The 14,958-nt window shown below is 38.5% G+C and overlaps 1 protein-coding gene across 1 annotated transcript in view; it reads right to left on the reverse strand.

Moving 5' to 3' along the window:
• Positions 1-14,958, reverse strand: part of SPMIP7 (sperm microtubule inner protein 7) — a gene marked incomplete at both ends in the record, with an annotated part of 45,975 nt that overhangs the window by 13,430 nt on the left and 17,587 nt on the right. The window contains 3 exon segments of the mRNA XM_079711241.1: positions 1,067-1,174; positions 2,476-2,517; positions 14,851-14,918. Of these exon segments, the coding sequence (XP_079567367.1) occupies positions 1,067-1,174; positions 2,476-2,517; positions 14,851-14,918 (218 nt within the window).

Below are 14,958 nucleotides of genomic sequence, written 5' to 3' on the forward strand. Positions count from 1 at the left end.
GAAGAAGATGTGGTACGTATATACCACGGAATATTACTCAGCCATAAAAAGGAATGAAACAATGCCCTTTGCAGCAACATGGATGGACCTAGAGATGATCATACTAAGTGAAGTAAGTCAGACAGACAAAGACATATCACATGATATCACTTATACGTGGAATCCAAAAAGAAGGGTAGAAATGAACTTATTTACAAAACAGAAATAGAGCCACAGAGGTAGAAAACAAACTTATGGTTACCAGGGGGTAAGGGGGAGGGATAAATTGGGAGATTGGGATTGATGCATACACACGACTATGTATAAAATAGATAACTAATAAGGACCTACTGTAAATAAAGTCTACTCAGTACTCTGTGATAACCTATATGGGAAAAGAATCTAAAAAAGAGTGGATATAGGTGTATGTATAACCGATTCACTTTGCTGTACACCTGAAACTAACAACATTGCAAATCAATTATACTCCAGTAAAAATTAAAAAAAAAAAAGAAAAAAAAAAGACACAGAACGTCAGCTTCCTGTAGTGTATCCTGTGAATCCTAGGGAAGTAATTTCTGAGGCTCAGTATTTCCACTGGTGAAAGTGAATATATACATACTTTTTGTATATATAATATATATAATATATTCATAAAACATAGCATGTAAAGACATATTACAGATATATGTAGGCGCCCAGGTTAGTCAGTGCTCAAAACTATAATCTCCTTTGTGAGAAACTACAGTCCTTTCAAGAAACAGGTATCTTTCCTCTTAAGCTGTGAGCAGCACCAGGCTGTTTTTTTTTTTTTTTTTTTAATTTTATTGAAGTATAGTTGATTTACAATGTTGTGTTAATTTCTGCTGTACAGCAAAGTGACTCAGTTATACACATATACATTCTTTTTCAGATTCTTTTCCTTTATGGTTTTTCCTGGGAGATTGAATATAGTTCCCTGTGCTGTACAGTAGGACCTTGTTGTTTATCCAGGGCCGTTTTTTAATTGCTCCATTCACTGCAAAGCCCATGACCATGTTTCCTCCTGAATAATAAAGTGAGGGGAATAATCATCAGTGGCACTCACCAACTTGAGCTCGTATAAAGAATTTCAGAGCTGCGAGGCTTGGCGAGAGATGTGATGTCTCCACGGGGGTTGTCCATGTCATCAGCATTTGTAGAATGCACGCAACCACTGTTAGGATGAAAAGAAACATAGAAAAAATAGATGGACGTATCCTAACTTGCAAAGGAAATCTTGCCAAAATAGATCAAAATTCAAAGTGCAAAAAATTAACCACGGTGATGGAACAATTTGCCTTAAAAAAAAATAAAGTAAGGAGACTTTCTCTCTTTTAGAGTAAGAGTTGATCTTCAATTTGGGCCAGAGTGAAAGCAACAGCTGGTTTGTGTTCTTGAGCAAAGAAGCAGCTGCTTCTGCAGCCCTGAGCCAACTCCTCCCTGGAGCTTGGGGGCAGCCGGGGCAAGGCAGAGATGGGTGTCGCCATAGCTGAGGGGCCTCCTGTGGGGACAGAAACGGGGCAGGTGCCTGGGATTGTGGACAACTGGCGAAGTGCCTTCGGGGCCTGCGAGGAGGTCCAATTAGTCCACAGCAGTGAGAGGGTGTCCCGCAGGCACTTCTGGGGCCACTGGTAGGAAGGTGAGTCAATTCTGCTGTGGGACAGGAGAGGCTGGAGTAATGAAGGGGGAGGGTAGAGATGAAAGGACCAGATTCCCGTGTTTTCTTGGATTTACTTTGTTCCAAGGTACTGTGATCCGAATGTTTATGTCCCCCCAAAATTCATACGTTGAATTCCTAACATCCAAAGGTGATGGCATCAGGAGGTGGGAGGTACTTGGGTCATTAGTGTTCTTATAAAAGGGACACCACGAGCTCCTTGCCCCTGAACCATGCGTGGATACAAGTCTGTGACCCCTTGGCCGTCCCTAACTTCCAGCCTCCAGAACTGTGGGAAATAAACGTCTGTTGTTTACAAGCCACCCAGTCTATGCTATGTTGTGACAGCAGCCCAAGCTGACTAAAGCACAAGATTTTTCTCCAATATAAAGCAGAGAAGACCCCAAAGGGCGATGACGCACATCTGTGCCACCCACGGAGAGCCAAATTTAAATAGAAAAGCAAGAGATCGCATTTCCTGCCCTTAGCTTTGGTGAGTACATTGCGGCTTCCACATCAAGTGTAAAAGCCTTTCTTGTTGACAACACCCAATATTAGTAGCATCCAAGGTATTTTATTGCATAAAATAACCAATTTGGGAAAACTGAAGATACTACTCCCCCTTTCTTTCTATTATTAAAATCTTTAACACATTTTGGGTGAAACTTCTGATAGGCATCATGCTAGGAAAACATTAGAAATCTGTTAGAAAGCGTAAGCTGTTTTAAAAAGTGAATTACAAACATGAGTGAGCTGAAAGCAACTACAATTTAGATGTAAATCTAGTAATTTTTAAAACATTAAGAAACATTACTTATGTATAGAGAGGAATGTATTTGCTTCTGGAACTTGGACTCACACTTAGAAAAAGAGAAAACATGGGCAACTGAGTTATTGACATTAATAAACATCAAATGATTCGAGTATTTCTCTTATTAAAAAAGTCTTCAGAGATATCCCATAGGAATGGACTTCCAAAAGTTTGTAATTTTAAGCAGAAAAGATTTAAAGATGTAGTTTTTAAGTGATGAAAATCAAGCACAGAACAAATTGACTCCAAACAGCCAAGGACACATAAGTCCTTGTTGACGCCTATGATTTAGCTCCAAAGCCTCTTCTCCCGGGTTTTTCTTTGCTGTTTTTGTCCTCAATGGTTAGACATGTCATATTTGGCAAAGCTGACCTCTCATTTTCTTAGACACACAGAAGGTCCACATTTGACTGGCTCTTACTGACCATCTAGTGTAACTCTCCATGGTGGAGAGGAAGCGACTGTGGCCCCAAGGAGTTCAGTGACGTACACAAGATTGCAGTTATTTAGGGCGCCTAGAGGAGCTTGGGTTTATTGTGTGCTTTCCCTGCTCCAACCCTAGAATCAGACATTTTTCCAAGGATCTCACAATGTCTTTTATTGGAGAGTGGCATTTTAAACCAACATTTTGGAGCTAGACATGCTTCTGGCTGCTTGTGTGTCCCTGCTTCTAGGCCCTCCCAGTGGACAGAGCTAGGAATATCCGGGTGTATTTGAACCCGTGTGTATCCATATATCTACATATATTTCTGTATTTACTTTCTGCATGCATATATATATAAATAAAGGGATACCTCAGAGATATTATGGGTTCGGTTCCAGATCACGGCAATAAAAGTGAATACCACAGTAAAGCGAGTAACACAAATTTTTTGATTTCCCAGTGCATATAAAAATTATGTTTATACTAAACCGTAGTCTATTAAGTGTACAATGGCATTATGTCTAAAAATGTCCATACCTTTATTTAAAAATACTTTACTGCTAAAAAATGCTAGCCATAATCTAAGTCTTCAGCAAGCTGAAATCTTGTTGCACTAGTAACATTAAAGATCACTGATCACAGACCACCATTACAAATATAATAATAATGAAAAAGTTTGAAATATTGTGAGAATTACCAAAATGTGACACAGAGATGCAAAGTGAGCAAATGCTGTTGGAAAAATGGCCCCGATAAACTTGCTTGAGGCAGGGTTGCCACAAACCTTCCATTTGTAAAAAACACAGAATCTGTGAAGCACAACAAAACGAAGTGTTCCTGTAAACCTGAGTTCGTGGGATGTCCCCAAGTCTAATCAGCACCACAGGGCTCATTCTCAGCCTTTTCTCCCTTATTTACTGTTTCCTTCTTTGACAGTGTGAGACCTGCCTCTCACCATCTACCAAAGATTTACTTTTTGTCACGTGTAACAAAATGTGACAAAAAGGCACAAGTCACACTACATTTTCTTACATGGAGTATACACGTTAAGAAGTTTAGAATTGCCAACCTGTTTCTTGGTGAGAAACACGTTTACCAAGTAGAGTATAGATAATACTTATATACAGTTCTTTTTGTCATTAGCCTTACAGTTCTGTGTCAAAATACTATTTCCAAGTTTATGAAGGTCCAAATTTAGGATCACTCCTGTTTTCCCCCATCCACTTAAATGTAGTTCTGTCATTTGTTTGTAATACAGATTCACTTGTTACCTTCTGAATTCCATCCTGGATTTTCCCACCATCCTGGTATATATTTCTCTCTCTTTCTCTATTTTTTACTTTGCATTCAGTACAGTTTGTTCTCCAGGGTGTACATACAGTTCTATGGGTTTGACAAATACAGTCATGTGGCCAGCACCACAGAACCATATAGAACTGTTCCATCACCCTAATGTTTGTTTACAGGCTCTTTGTCTTCAACTCTGTCCCACTCCCCCAAATCCTACTCCCACCCTTGTAGTTTTGCCTTTTCTAGAATGTCATAGACAAGGAATAATGCAATATGAGATCCTTTGGATCCGGCTGCTTTCATTGAGCAAAACGCTTTTAAGATTCGGCCATATTGTTGCGTGTTGCGGTTGTTCTTCTTCATTGCTGAAGAGTATTCCATTGTGTAGCCCTGCTCTAGTATCTTTATCCAATACATGCTTTTCCATTCACCTGCTGAAAGCAATCTTGGTTGATTCTAGGTTTTGAAGATTATGATTAGAGCTGTTATGAGCATTCACTTATAGGTTTTTCTTGCTAATGGGAGCAGCATTTACGAGAGGAAGGCTCCAAGGTGAGTGGATCCCTCAGGAGTTCTGAGATGTGGCAGAACTGACTAGGACTAACAGCTTTTAGTTCAGTAGATGATTCATCATTAAAACAATAAATGCAATGGATGCATAGAAACTGGGTGAGCTAGTTGCTATTTTACCACATGACATGTAAATAGAAAGATACTAATAAAGTTTTTCTTTTCTTTTTTTTGTTTTTGGCTGTGACACGTGGCTCATGGAACCTTAGTTCCTCAACCAGAGATTGAACCTGGGCCCATGGCAGTGAAATGGCCTAACCTAACCACGATGGCAGTGGTTAGGTCGAGTCCTAACCACTGGACTGCCAGGGAATTCTCACTAATAAAGTTTTTTTATTAGCACTCACGTAATAGTAAGAGTTAGCACCAGCAATTTACATCTTTATTCATTTAAAAGATATTTGAATTGGATTATCAACTATTTCAGCTTGCTGTGTTTATAAGGAACTTATATTTTGAATGTTTTAATCTTTGATTTAAATTATTACCATTCAGTTTATACATTGGAATCTATTATTTTCATTGGGGTGTTTTATACCTTTGGTTAAATCATCTTTTAAATAATCTTTATCAAAACTTTACATACTGTTTTTAGAATATGGCTCAATAAAATCAGTTTGCTGACACGACTCAATATTTCTCTCAATACTGTCATTACTGGCAATTCCAGATTCAGCATTTAAACTTGATTATGATTTTGCATATTTCTACTTCCCTATACTTTTTTATTCTAATAATTTAAAAAATCCTTCTTTTTTAACATCTTTATTGGAGTATAAATGCTTTACAATGTTGTGTTAGTTTCTGCTGTATAACAAAGTGAATCAGCTATACGTATACATATATCCCCATATCCCCTCCCTCTTGCATCTCCCTCACACCCTCCCTATCCCACCCCTCTAGGTGGTCACAAAGCACCAAGCTGAAACCCCTGTGCTCCCAGCTGCTTCCCACTAGCTATCTATTTTATATTTGGTAGTGTGTATATGTCAGTGCTACTGTCTCACTTCATTCCAGCATACCCTTCCCCCTCCCCGTGTCCTCAAGTCCATTCTCTACGTCTGCTGCCCCTAGGTTCCTTAGAACCGTTTTTTTTTTAAAGATTCCATATATATGTGTTAGCATACGGTATTTGTTTTTCTCTTTCTGACTTACTTCACTCTGTATGAGAGATTCTAGGTCCATCCTCCTCACAACAAATAACTCAATTTCGTTTCTTTTTATGGCTGAGTAATATTCCATTGTATATATGTGCCACATCTTCTTTATCCATTCATCTGCTAATGGACACTTAGGTTGCTTCCATGGTCCTGGCTATTGTAAATAGTGCTGCAATGAACATTGTGGTACAGGTCTCTTTTTGAATTATGGTTTTCTCAGGGTATATGCCCCGTAGTGGGATTGCTGGGTAGTATGGTAGTTGTATTTTTAGTTTTTAAAGGAATCTCCATACTGTTCTCCAGAGTGGCTGTGTCAATTTACATTCCCACCAACAGTGCAAGAGGGTTCCTTTTACTCCACACCATCTCCAGCATTTATTGTTTGCAGATTTTTTTGATGATGGCCATTCTGACTGGTGTGAGGTGATACATCATTGTAGTTTTGATTTGCATTTCTCTAATGATTAGTGATGAGCATCCTTTCATGTGTTTGTTGGCAATCTGTATATCTTCTTTGTAGAAATGTCTATTGAGGTTTTCTGCCCATTTTTGGATTGAGTTCTTTGTTCTTTTGTTATTGAGCTTCATGAGCTGCTTGTATATTTTGGAGATTAATCCTTTGTCAGTTGCTTCATTTGCAAATATTTTCTCCAATTCTGAGGGTTGTCATTTCGTCTTCTTTATGGTTTCTTTTGCTGTGCAAAAGCTTTGAAGTTTCATTAGGTCCCATTTGTTTGTTTCAATTTCCTGTACTCTAGGAGGTGAGTCAAAAAGGATCTTGCTGTGATTTATGTCATAGAGTGTTCTGCCTATGTTTTCTTCTAAGGGTTTTATAGTGTCTGGCCTTACATTAATGTCGTTAATCCATTTTGAATTCATTTTTCTTTATGGTGTTAGGGAGTGTTCTGATTTAATTCTTTTACATGTAGCTGTCCAGTATTGCCAGCACCACTTATGGAAGAGGCTGTCTTTTCTCCATTGTATATTCTTGCCTCCTTTATCAAAGATAAGGTGATCATATGTGCATGGGTTTATCTCTGGGCTTTCTATCCTGTTCCATTGATCTATCTTTCTGTTTTTGTGCCAGTATCACACTGTCTTGATTACTGTAACTTTGTAGTATAGTCTGAAGTGAGGGAGCCTGATTCCTCCAGCTCCGTTTTTCTTTCTCAAGATTGCTTTGGCTATTCGGGGTCTTTCGTGTTTCCATACAAATTGTGAACTTTTTTGTTCTAGTTCTGTGAAAAATGCCATTGGTAGTTTGATAAGGATTACATTGAATCTGTAAATTGTTTTGGGTAGTATAGTCATTTTCACAATGTTGATTCTTCCAATCCAAGAACATGCTATATCTTTCCATCTGTTTGTATCATCTTTAATTTCTTCCATTAGTGTCTTATAGTTTTCTGCATAGAGGTCTTTTTTCTCCTTAGGTAGGTTTATTCCTAGGTATTTTATTCATTTTGTTGCAATGGTAAATGGGAGTGTTTCCTTAATTTCTCTTTCAGATTTTTCATCATTAATGTATAGGAATGCAAGAGATTTCTGTGCATTAATTTTGTATCCTACTACTTTACCAAATTCATTGATTAGCTCTAGTAGTTTTCTGGTAGCATCTTTAGGATTCTGTACGTATAGTAACACGTCATCTGCAAACAGTGACAATTTTCTTCTAGTTTCCCAACTTGGATTCCATTTATTTCTTTTTCTTCTCTGATTGCTGTGGCTAAAACTTCCAAAACTAAGTTGAATAATAGCAGTGAGAATGTACAACCTTGTCTTGTTCCTGATCTTGGTGGAAATGGTTTCAGTTGTTCACCATTGAGAGCAATGTTGGCTGTGGGTTTGTCATATATGGCCTTTGTTATGTTGACGTAAGTTCCCTCTGTGCCTACTTTCTGGAGGGTTTTATCATTAATGGGTGTTGAATTTTGTCAAAAGCTTTTTCTGCATCTGTTGAGATGATCATATGGTTTTTCTCCTTCAATTTGTTAATATGGTGTATCATATTAATTGATTTGTGTATATTGAAGAATCCTTGCGTTCCTGGGATAAACTCCACTTGATCATGGTGTATGATCCTTTTAATGTGCTGTTGGATTCTGTTTGCTAGTATTTTGTTGAGGACATTTGCATTTATGTTCATCAGTATTACTGGCCTGTAGTTTTCTTTTTTTGTGACATCTTTTTCTAGTTTTGGTATCAGGGTGATGGTGGCCTCGTAGAATGAGCTTGGGAGTGTTCCTCCCTCTGCTATATTTGGGAAGAGTTTGAGAAGGATAGGTGTTAGCTCTTCTCTAAATGTTTGATAGAATTCGCCTGTGAAGCCATCTGGTCTTGGGCTTTTGTTTGTTGGAAGATTTTAAATCACAGCCTCAATTACAGTGCTTGTGATTGGTCAGTTCATATTTTCTATTTCTTCCTGGTTCAGTCTTAGAAGGTTGTGTTTTTCTAAGAATTTGCCCGTTTCTTCCAGGTTGTCCATTTTATTGGCAGAGTTGCTTGTAGTAATCTCTCATGATCCCTGCACTTCTGCAGTGTCAGTTGTTACCTCTCCTTTTTCATTTCTAGTTCTATTGATTTGAGTCTTCTCTCATTTTTTCTTGATAAGTCTGGCTAATGGTTTATCAATTTTGTTTATCTTCTCAAAGAACCACTTTTAGTTTTATTGATCTTTACTATTGTTTCACTCATTTGTTTTTCATATCTTTCTCATCTGATCTTTATGATTTCTTTCCTACTGTTAACTTTGGGTTTTTGTTTTTGTTTTTTTTTTCTTTCTCTAGTTGCTTTAGGTGTAAGGTTAGGTTGTTTACTTGAGATGTGTCTTGTTTCTTGAGGGAGGATTTTATTGCTATAAACTTCCCTCTTAGAGCTGCTTTTTGCTGCATCCCATAGGTTTGGGGTTGCTGTGTTCTGATTGTCAGCTGTTTCTATGTAGTTTTTTATTTCCTCTTTGATTTCCTTAGTGATCTCTTGGTTATTCAGTAGCGTATTGTTTAGCTCCCCATGTGTTTGTATTTTTTAGTTTTTTTCTGTAATTGATATCTAGTCTCATAGTGTTGTGGTAAGAAAAGATACCTGATAAATATTCATTTTCTTAAATTTACCAAGGCTTGATTTGTGACCCAAGATATGATCTATCCTTCAGAATGCTCCATGAGCATTTGAGAATAAAGTGTATTCTGTTGATTTTGGATGGAATGTCCTATAAATATTACTTAAGTCCATCTTGTTTAATGTGTCATTTAAAGCTTGTGTTTCCTTATTTATTTTCATTTTGGACGATCTGTCCAGTGGTGAAAGTAGGGTGTTAAAGTCCCCTACTATTATTGTGTTACTGTTGATTTCCCCTTTTACAGCTGTTAGCATTTGGCTTATGTATCGAGGTTCTCCTATGTTGGGTGCATAAATATTTACAATTGTTATATCTTCTTCTTGGATTGATCACTTGATCATTATGTAGTGTCCTTCTTTGTCTCTTCTAATAGTCTTTATTTTAAAGTTTATTTTGTCTGATATAAGTATTGCTACTACAGATTTCTTTTGATTTCCATGTGCATGGGATATTTTTTTCCATCCCCTCACTTTCGGTCTGTATGTGTCTCTAGGTCTGAAGTGGGTCTCTTGTAGACAGCATATATATGGGTCTTGTTTTTGTATCCATTCAGCCAGTCTTTGTCTTTTATTTGGAGCATTTAATCCATTTACATTTAAGGTAATTATTGATATGTATGTTCCTTTTACCATTTTTTTTATTGTTTTGGGTTTGTTTTTGTAGGACTTTTCCTTCTCTTGTGTTTCCTGCCTAGAGAAGTTCCCTTAGCATTTGTTGTAAATCTGGTTTGGTGGTGCTGAATTCTCTTTACGGTAAAGAGAATTGTCTTTAAAGGTTTTAATTTCTCTGTCAAATCTGAATGAGATCCTTGCTGGGTAATCTTGGTTGTAGGTTTTCCCCTTTCATCATTTTAAATATGTCCTGCCACTCCCTTCTGGCTTGCAGAGTTTCTGCTGAAAGATCAGCTGTTAACCTTATGGTGATTCCCTTGTATGTTATTTGCTGTTTTTCCCTTGCTGCTTTTAATATTTTTTCTGTGTATTTACTTTTTGATAGTTTGATTAATATGTGTTTTGGCATGTTTCTCTTTGGATTTATCCTGTATGGGACTCTCTGTGCTTACTGGACTTGATAGACTATTTCTTTTCCCATATTAGGGAAGCTTTCAACTACAATTCCTTCAAATATTTTCTCAGTGTATTTCTTTTTCTCTTGTTCTTCTGGGACCCTATAATTGGAATGTTGGTGTGTTTAATGTTGTCCCAGAGGTCTCTGAGACTGTCCTCAATTATTTTCATTCTTTTTTCTTTATTCTGCTCTGAGGTAATTATTTCCACCATTTTATTTTCCAGGTCACTTATCAGTTCTTCTACCTCAGTTATTCTGCTATTGATTCCTTCTAGAGAATTTTTAATTTCATTTATTGTGTTGTTCATAATTATTTGTTTGCTCTTTGGTTCTTCTAGGTCCTTGTTAAACGTTTCTTGTATTTTCTCCATTCTATTTCCAGGATTTTGGAACATCTTTACTATCATCACTCTGAATTCTTTTTCAGGTAGACTACCTATTTCCTCTTCATTTGTTTGGTCTGGTGGGTTTTTACTTGGCTCCTTTATCTGCTGTGTATTTCTCTGCTTTCTCATTTTGCTTAACTTACTGTGGTTGGGGTATCCTTTTTGCAGGCTGCAGGTTCATAGTTCCCATTGTTTTTGGTGTCCACCCCCAGTGGGTGAGGTTGGTTCAGTGGGTTATGTAGGCTTCCTGGTGGAGGGGACTGGTGCCTGTGCTCTTGTGGATGAGGCTGGATCTTGTCTTTCTGGTAGGCAGAACTGTGTCCGGTAGTGTGTTTTGGGGTGTCTGTGAATTTATTATGATATTAGGCAGCCTCTATGCTAATGGGTGGGGTTGTGTTCCTATCTTGCTACTTGTTTAGCATGGGGTGTCCAGCACTGGAGCTTGCTGGTGATTGAGTGGAACTGGTTCTTAGCATTGAGATGGAGGTCTCTGGGAGAGCTCTCACTGATTGATATTACATGGGGCTGGGAGGGCTCTGGTTGTCCAATGTCCTGAACTTGGCTCTCCCACCTCAGAGGCTCAGGTCTGATAGCCAGCCAGATCACCAAGACCCTGTCAGCCACACGGCTCAGAAGAAAAGGGAGAAAAAAAAGAGAGAAAGAAAAAATAATAAAATAATTAAAATAAAATATAAAAAAGTATTAAGGAAATAATAAAAAAATTAAAAAGTAATTAAATAAATGAAGAGAGCAACCAAACCAATAAAAAAAATCACGAATGATAACAAGCGCTAAGAACTATACTAGGATAAACATAAAAGTCAGAAACAAAAGAGTCGCAGACAGCAAACCCCAAGTCTACATTTGCTCCCAAAGTCGACCACCTCAATTTTGGGATGATTCGTTGTCTATTCAGGTATTCCACAGATGCAGCATAACTTAAGTTGATAGTGGAGATTTAATCCGCCGCTCCTGAGGCTGCTGGGAGAGATTTCCCTTTCTCTTCTTTGTTCGCACAGCTCCCGGGGCTCAGCTTTGGATTCGGCCCCGCCTCTGCGTGTAGGTTGCCCTCTGGCATCTTTTCTTTGCCCAGACAGGACGGGGTTAAAGGAGCGGCTGATTAGGAGGCTCTGGCTCACTCAGGCCAGGGGGCGGGAGGGGTGTGGATGTGGGGCGAGCCTGCGGTGGCAGAGGCCAGCGTGACGTTGCAACAGCCTGAGGCATGCCGTGTGTTCTTCTGGGAAAGTTGTCCCTGGATTACGGGACCCGGCAGTGGTGGGCTGCACAGGCTCCCGGGAGGGGAGGTGTGGGCAGTGACCTGTGGTCTCACACAGGCTTCTTGGTGGCTGCAGCAGTGGCCTTAGCGTTTCATGTCCGTCTCTGGTGTCTGCACTGATAGCCGTGGCTTGTGCCTGTCTCTGGAGCTTGTTTAGGCAGTGCTCTGAATGCCCTCTCCTCATGCACCCTGAAAAAATGGTCTCTTGACTCTTAGGCAGTTCCAGACTTTTCCCCAGACTCCCTCCTGGCTAGCTGTGGTGCACTAGCCCCCTTCAGGCTGTGTTCACTCAGCCAAGCCCAGTCCTCTCCCCGGGGTCTGACTTCTGAAGTCGGAGCTTCAGCTCCCAGCCCCGCCCACCCCGGCGGCCGAGCAGACAAGCCTCTCGGGCTGGTGAGTGCGGGTCGGCACCGATCCTCTGTGCGGGAATCTCTCCACTTTGCCCTCTGCACCCCTGTGGCTGCGCTCTCCTCCGCGGCTCCGAAGCTTCTCCCTGCCACCCACCCTCTGTCTCTACCAATGAAGGATCTTCCTACTGTGTGGAAGCTTTTCCTCCTTCACAGCTCCCTCCCAGTGGTGCAGGTCCCGTCCCATCCCTATTCTTTTGTCTCCGTTTTTTCTTTTTTCTTTTGTCCTATCCAGGTACGTGGGTAGGGCAAAAGAAAAAGGGTACGTGGGGAGTTTCTTCCCTTTTGGGAGGTCTGAGGTCTTCTGCCAGCGTTCAGTAGGTGTTCTGTACGAGTTGTTCCATGTGTAGATGTATTTTTGATGTATTTGTGGGGAGGAAGTCTTACTCCTCATCTTGAAGGTCCTCCAAAAAATCCTTCTTTAAAGGGCAATTTATGCTGGTTTTATTGAAGTGCTACATACAGTTGTTAAAGATTTGAAAAATGTCACCTTTGATATTATTTTTCCATAACTTAAATTTATTAATAACTTACTAATTTTGCTGACTAAGGCCTAAAATCTCCCATACTTTGCTTTGCAATTAATGATGGATTAGGTAAATATAAAATTAAATGTACAAGATTAAAAACCCTCCCATTGAGGTGATGATCAAATTGACCATCATCAAACCAGAACATCATATGAAACTCCAGGGAACAAAAGATGGGATTATCTCACTGTGGACGCATGCATTCTTCTTATGCATTATCTGTCTGTCTCACACTATTCTTCATAACTGGCCACAGTATTTGTTGCAAAATACACATATCTGTTTAAAGTTCCATGTGATTCATTCTTATGTTTTCTGTTCTATTTAATTTTCACAAAATGCTGGTTGTGACTCTCCACTAATGGGTTGCAGGCTACAAATCACTCGTTAGTCTGCTCAGCAGTCTACTCACTAAACTGGGACAGAAAAAACTGCCGAGTCATGCTGAGAAATGAGTCCCTGGCTCAGATCATAAGTGAGAATTGACTTCAAATGTTTTAAAGAGATAAATATGAAAAGCAAAACTTTAATTATTTTTAGGAAAAAAAAGTAAATGAAGGATAATATCCTTTTTACTTCTGGATAGGGAAAGATCTATTAAAAATTCCACAAATATAACAAGGTATGGAGGTAAATATTGATGAATTCAGTTATATTAAAATTCTGAACTTCAGTTCAGCAAAGGGCACTATAAAATAGAAAAGTCACAGCCTAGAAGGAGATATGCATATTACCAATAAAGGATTTTAATCCAGAATAATAGACTTAAAAATTTCTATAATCAATCAGTAAAAGACAAAATATATGAACAAGTAAGTTATACATGTGAACATGCAGTAAGTTACAACTTACAAAAAAAAATGTTATTAGTAACCAGGTAAATGTTAAAATTATAATGAAGTACAATTTCATGCTTCTAAAGTTAGAATTTTTCTAATTTGAAAATTCCAAATGCTGGCCACAAAGTGCAGTAGTGGGAATTCAAGCATTGCTGATGGTTGGTCCATTGGTAAAACTCATTTGGAGAATTACGTAGCAATATTTAGAACACAAAGAAGTTTACACCTCTTGATGTAGCAATTGTAGATGTAAGGATGTCTATATAAAACCCAGAAATAGCTTTATACTTTATAAAGATATGGGGACACTGTTTCCAACTCCAACAGAAATCAGACAAAAAATTAAGTTATGAGAACGGATGAATAAATTGTGGTATAACGATTCAATGGAAGACTATGCGTCAGAGAAAATGAACACCTAGAGATGCCAGCATGAGTCTCACAAACACAGTACTGAATAAAAATGTTAAGTTGTATGAATATACATTTGATACCACTTATAAACATGGAACACTTATTTACCACTTGTAGACATGGAGCACAATTCCACATCTTGGTTAAGAATAACACATATGCTTTAAGGGTGCATGAAAATGTGAAACTTCACAGCCGGAATAATGGTGATCCCTTAGGAAGACACATGTGCTTAGAGAGAAGTACATAGGGGCTTCTGTGGTGTTAGTAATGGTTTGTTTTTATAGTTGGGAAGTAGACACGCAGATTATATCGTATTTTTATTTTACATTTTTATATAGGAATTATTCAAAGATAAATTTAAAAAATAAAAACAGAGATGATGGCTGTATTGTGGGTCAAAAGAAGAAAAAAGAGACAAAATAGTGACGTTTTCAAAGACAGAAACACCAAGTTTTTTAGACTAAATGCACAAAATTACCTACGTGGAAAAATTAGTAATAAATCATTGTTTCTAGCATTAACAGAACTCAAAATAACTATATGATACAAAAGTTGATAGAAAATAATTCATAATCCCTTGAAGTCCATGCATTTTACAACATTATAATTCTTCATATCAAGTGACATATAAAACACTCTTTATTTTTAAATGGTTGTGGTATATTTGATAGTCTAAATTTTAAGAAGGGTTAAGAGAAAACAAGAGAAAGCTGGCAACACTGAGTGACTGAACTGGGATTTGTGCTCTCTTTCCAGCCACAGGGACGAAGTCCTAGGGCCTCTGGGATGCTTTCCGGAGGACATGCCCCTCACCCATGGGCTAGAGCCTCTGAGTCTTATGATAAATATGTGACAGCAAAAGGTCTACTGATGAGAACATTAGGAGATAAAACTTACAAGTTGACTGGTTTGACTGGTGCCAAGAAAGATCTTGTCTGAAATCTGTCCCATAGTCCACCAACCATCTAAAATCACCATCAAAATGAATGACAAGCATTTAACCAA

This window comes from Hyperoodon ampullatus (assembly GCF_949752795.1).
Source record: "Hyperoodon ampullatus genome assembly, chromosome: 9".
NCBI classification, from domain to species: Eukaryota; Metazoa; Chordata; class Mammalia; order Artiodactyla; family Ziphiidae; genus Hyperoodon; species Hyperoodon ampullatus.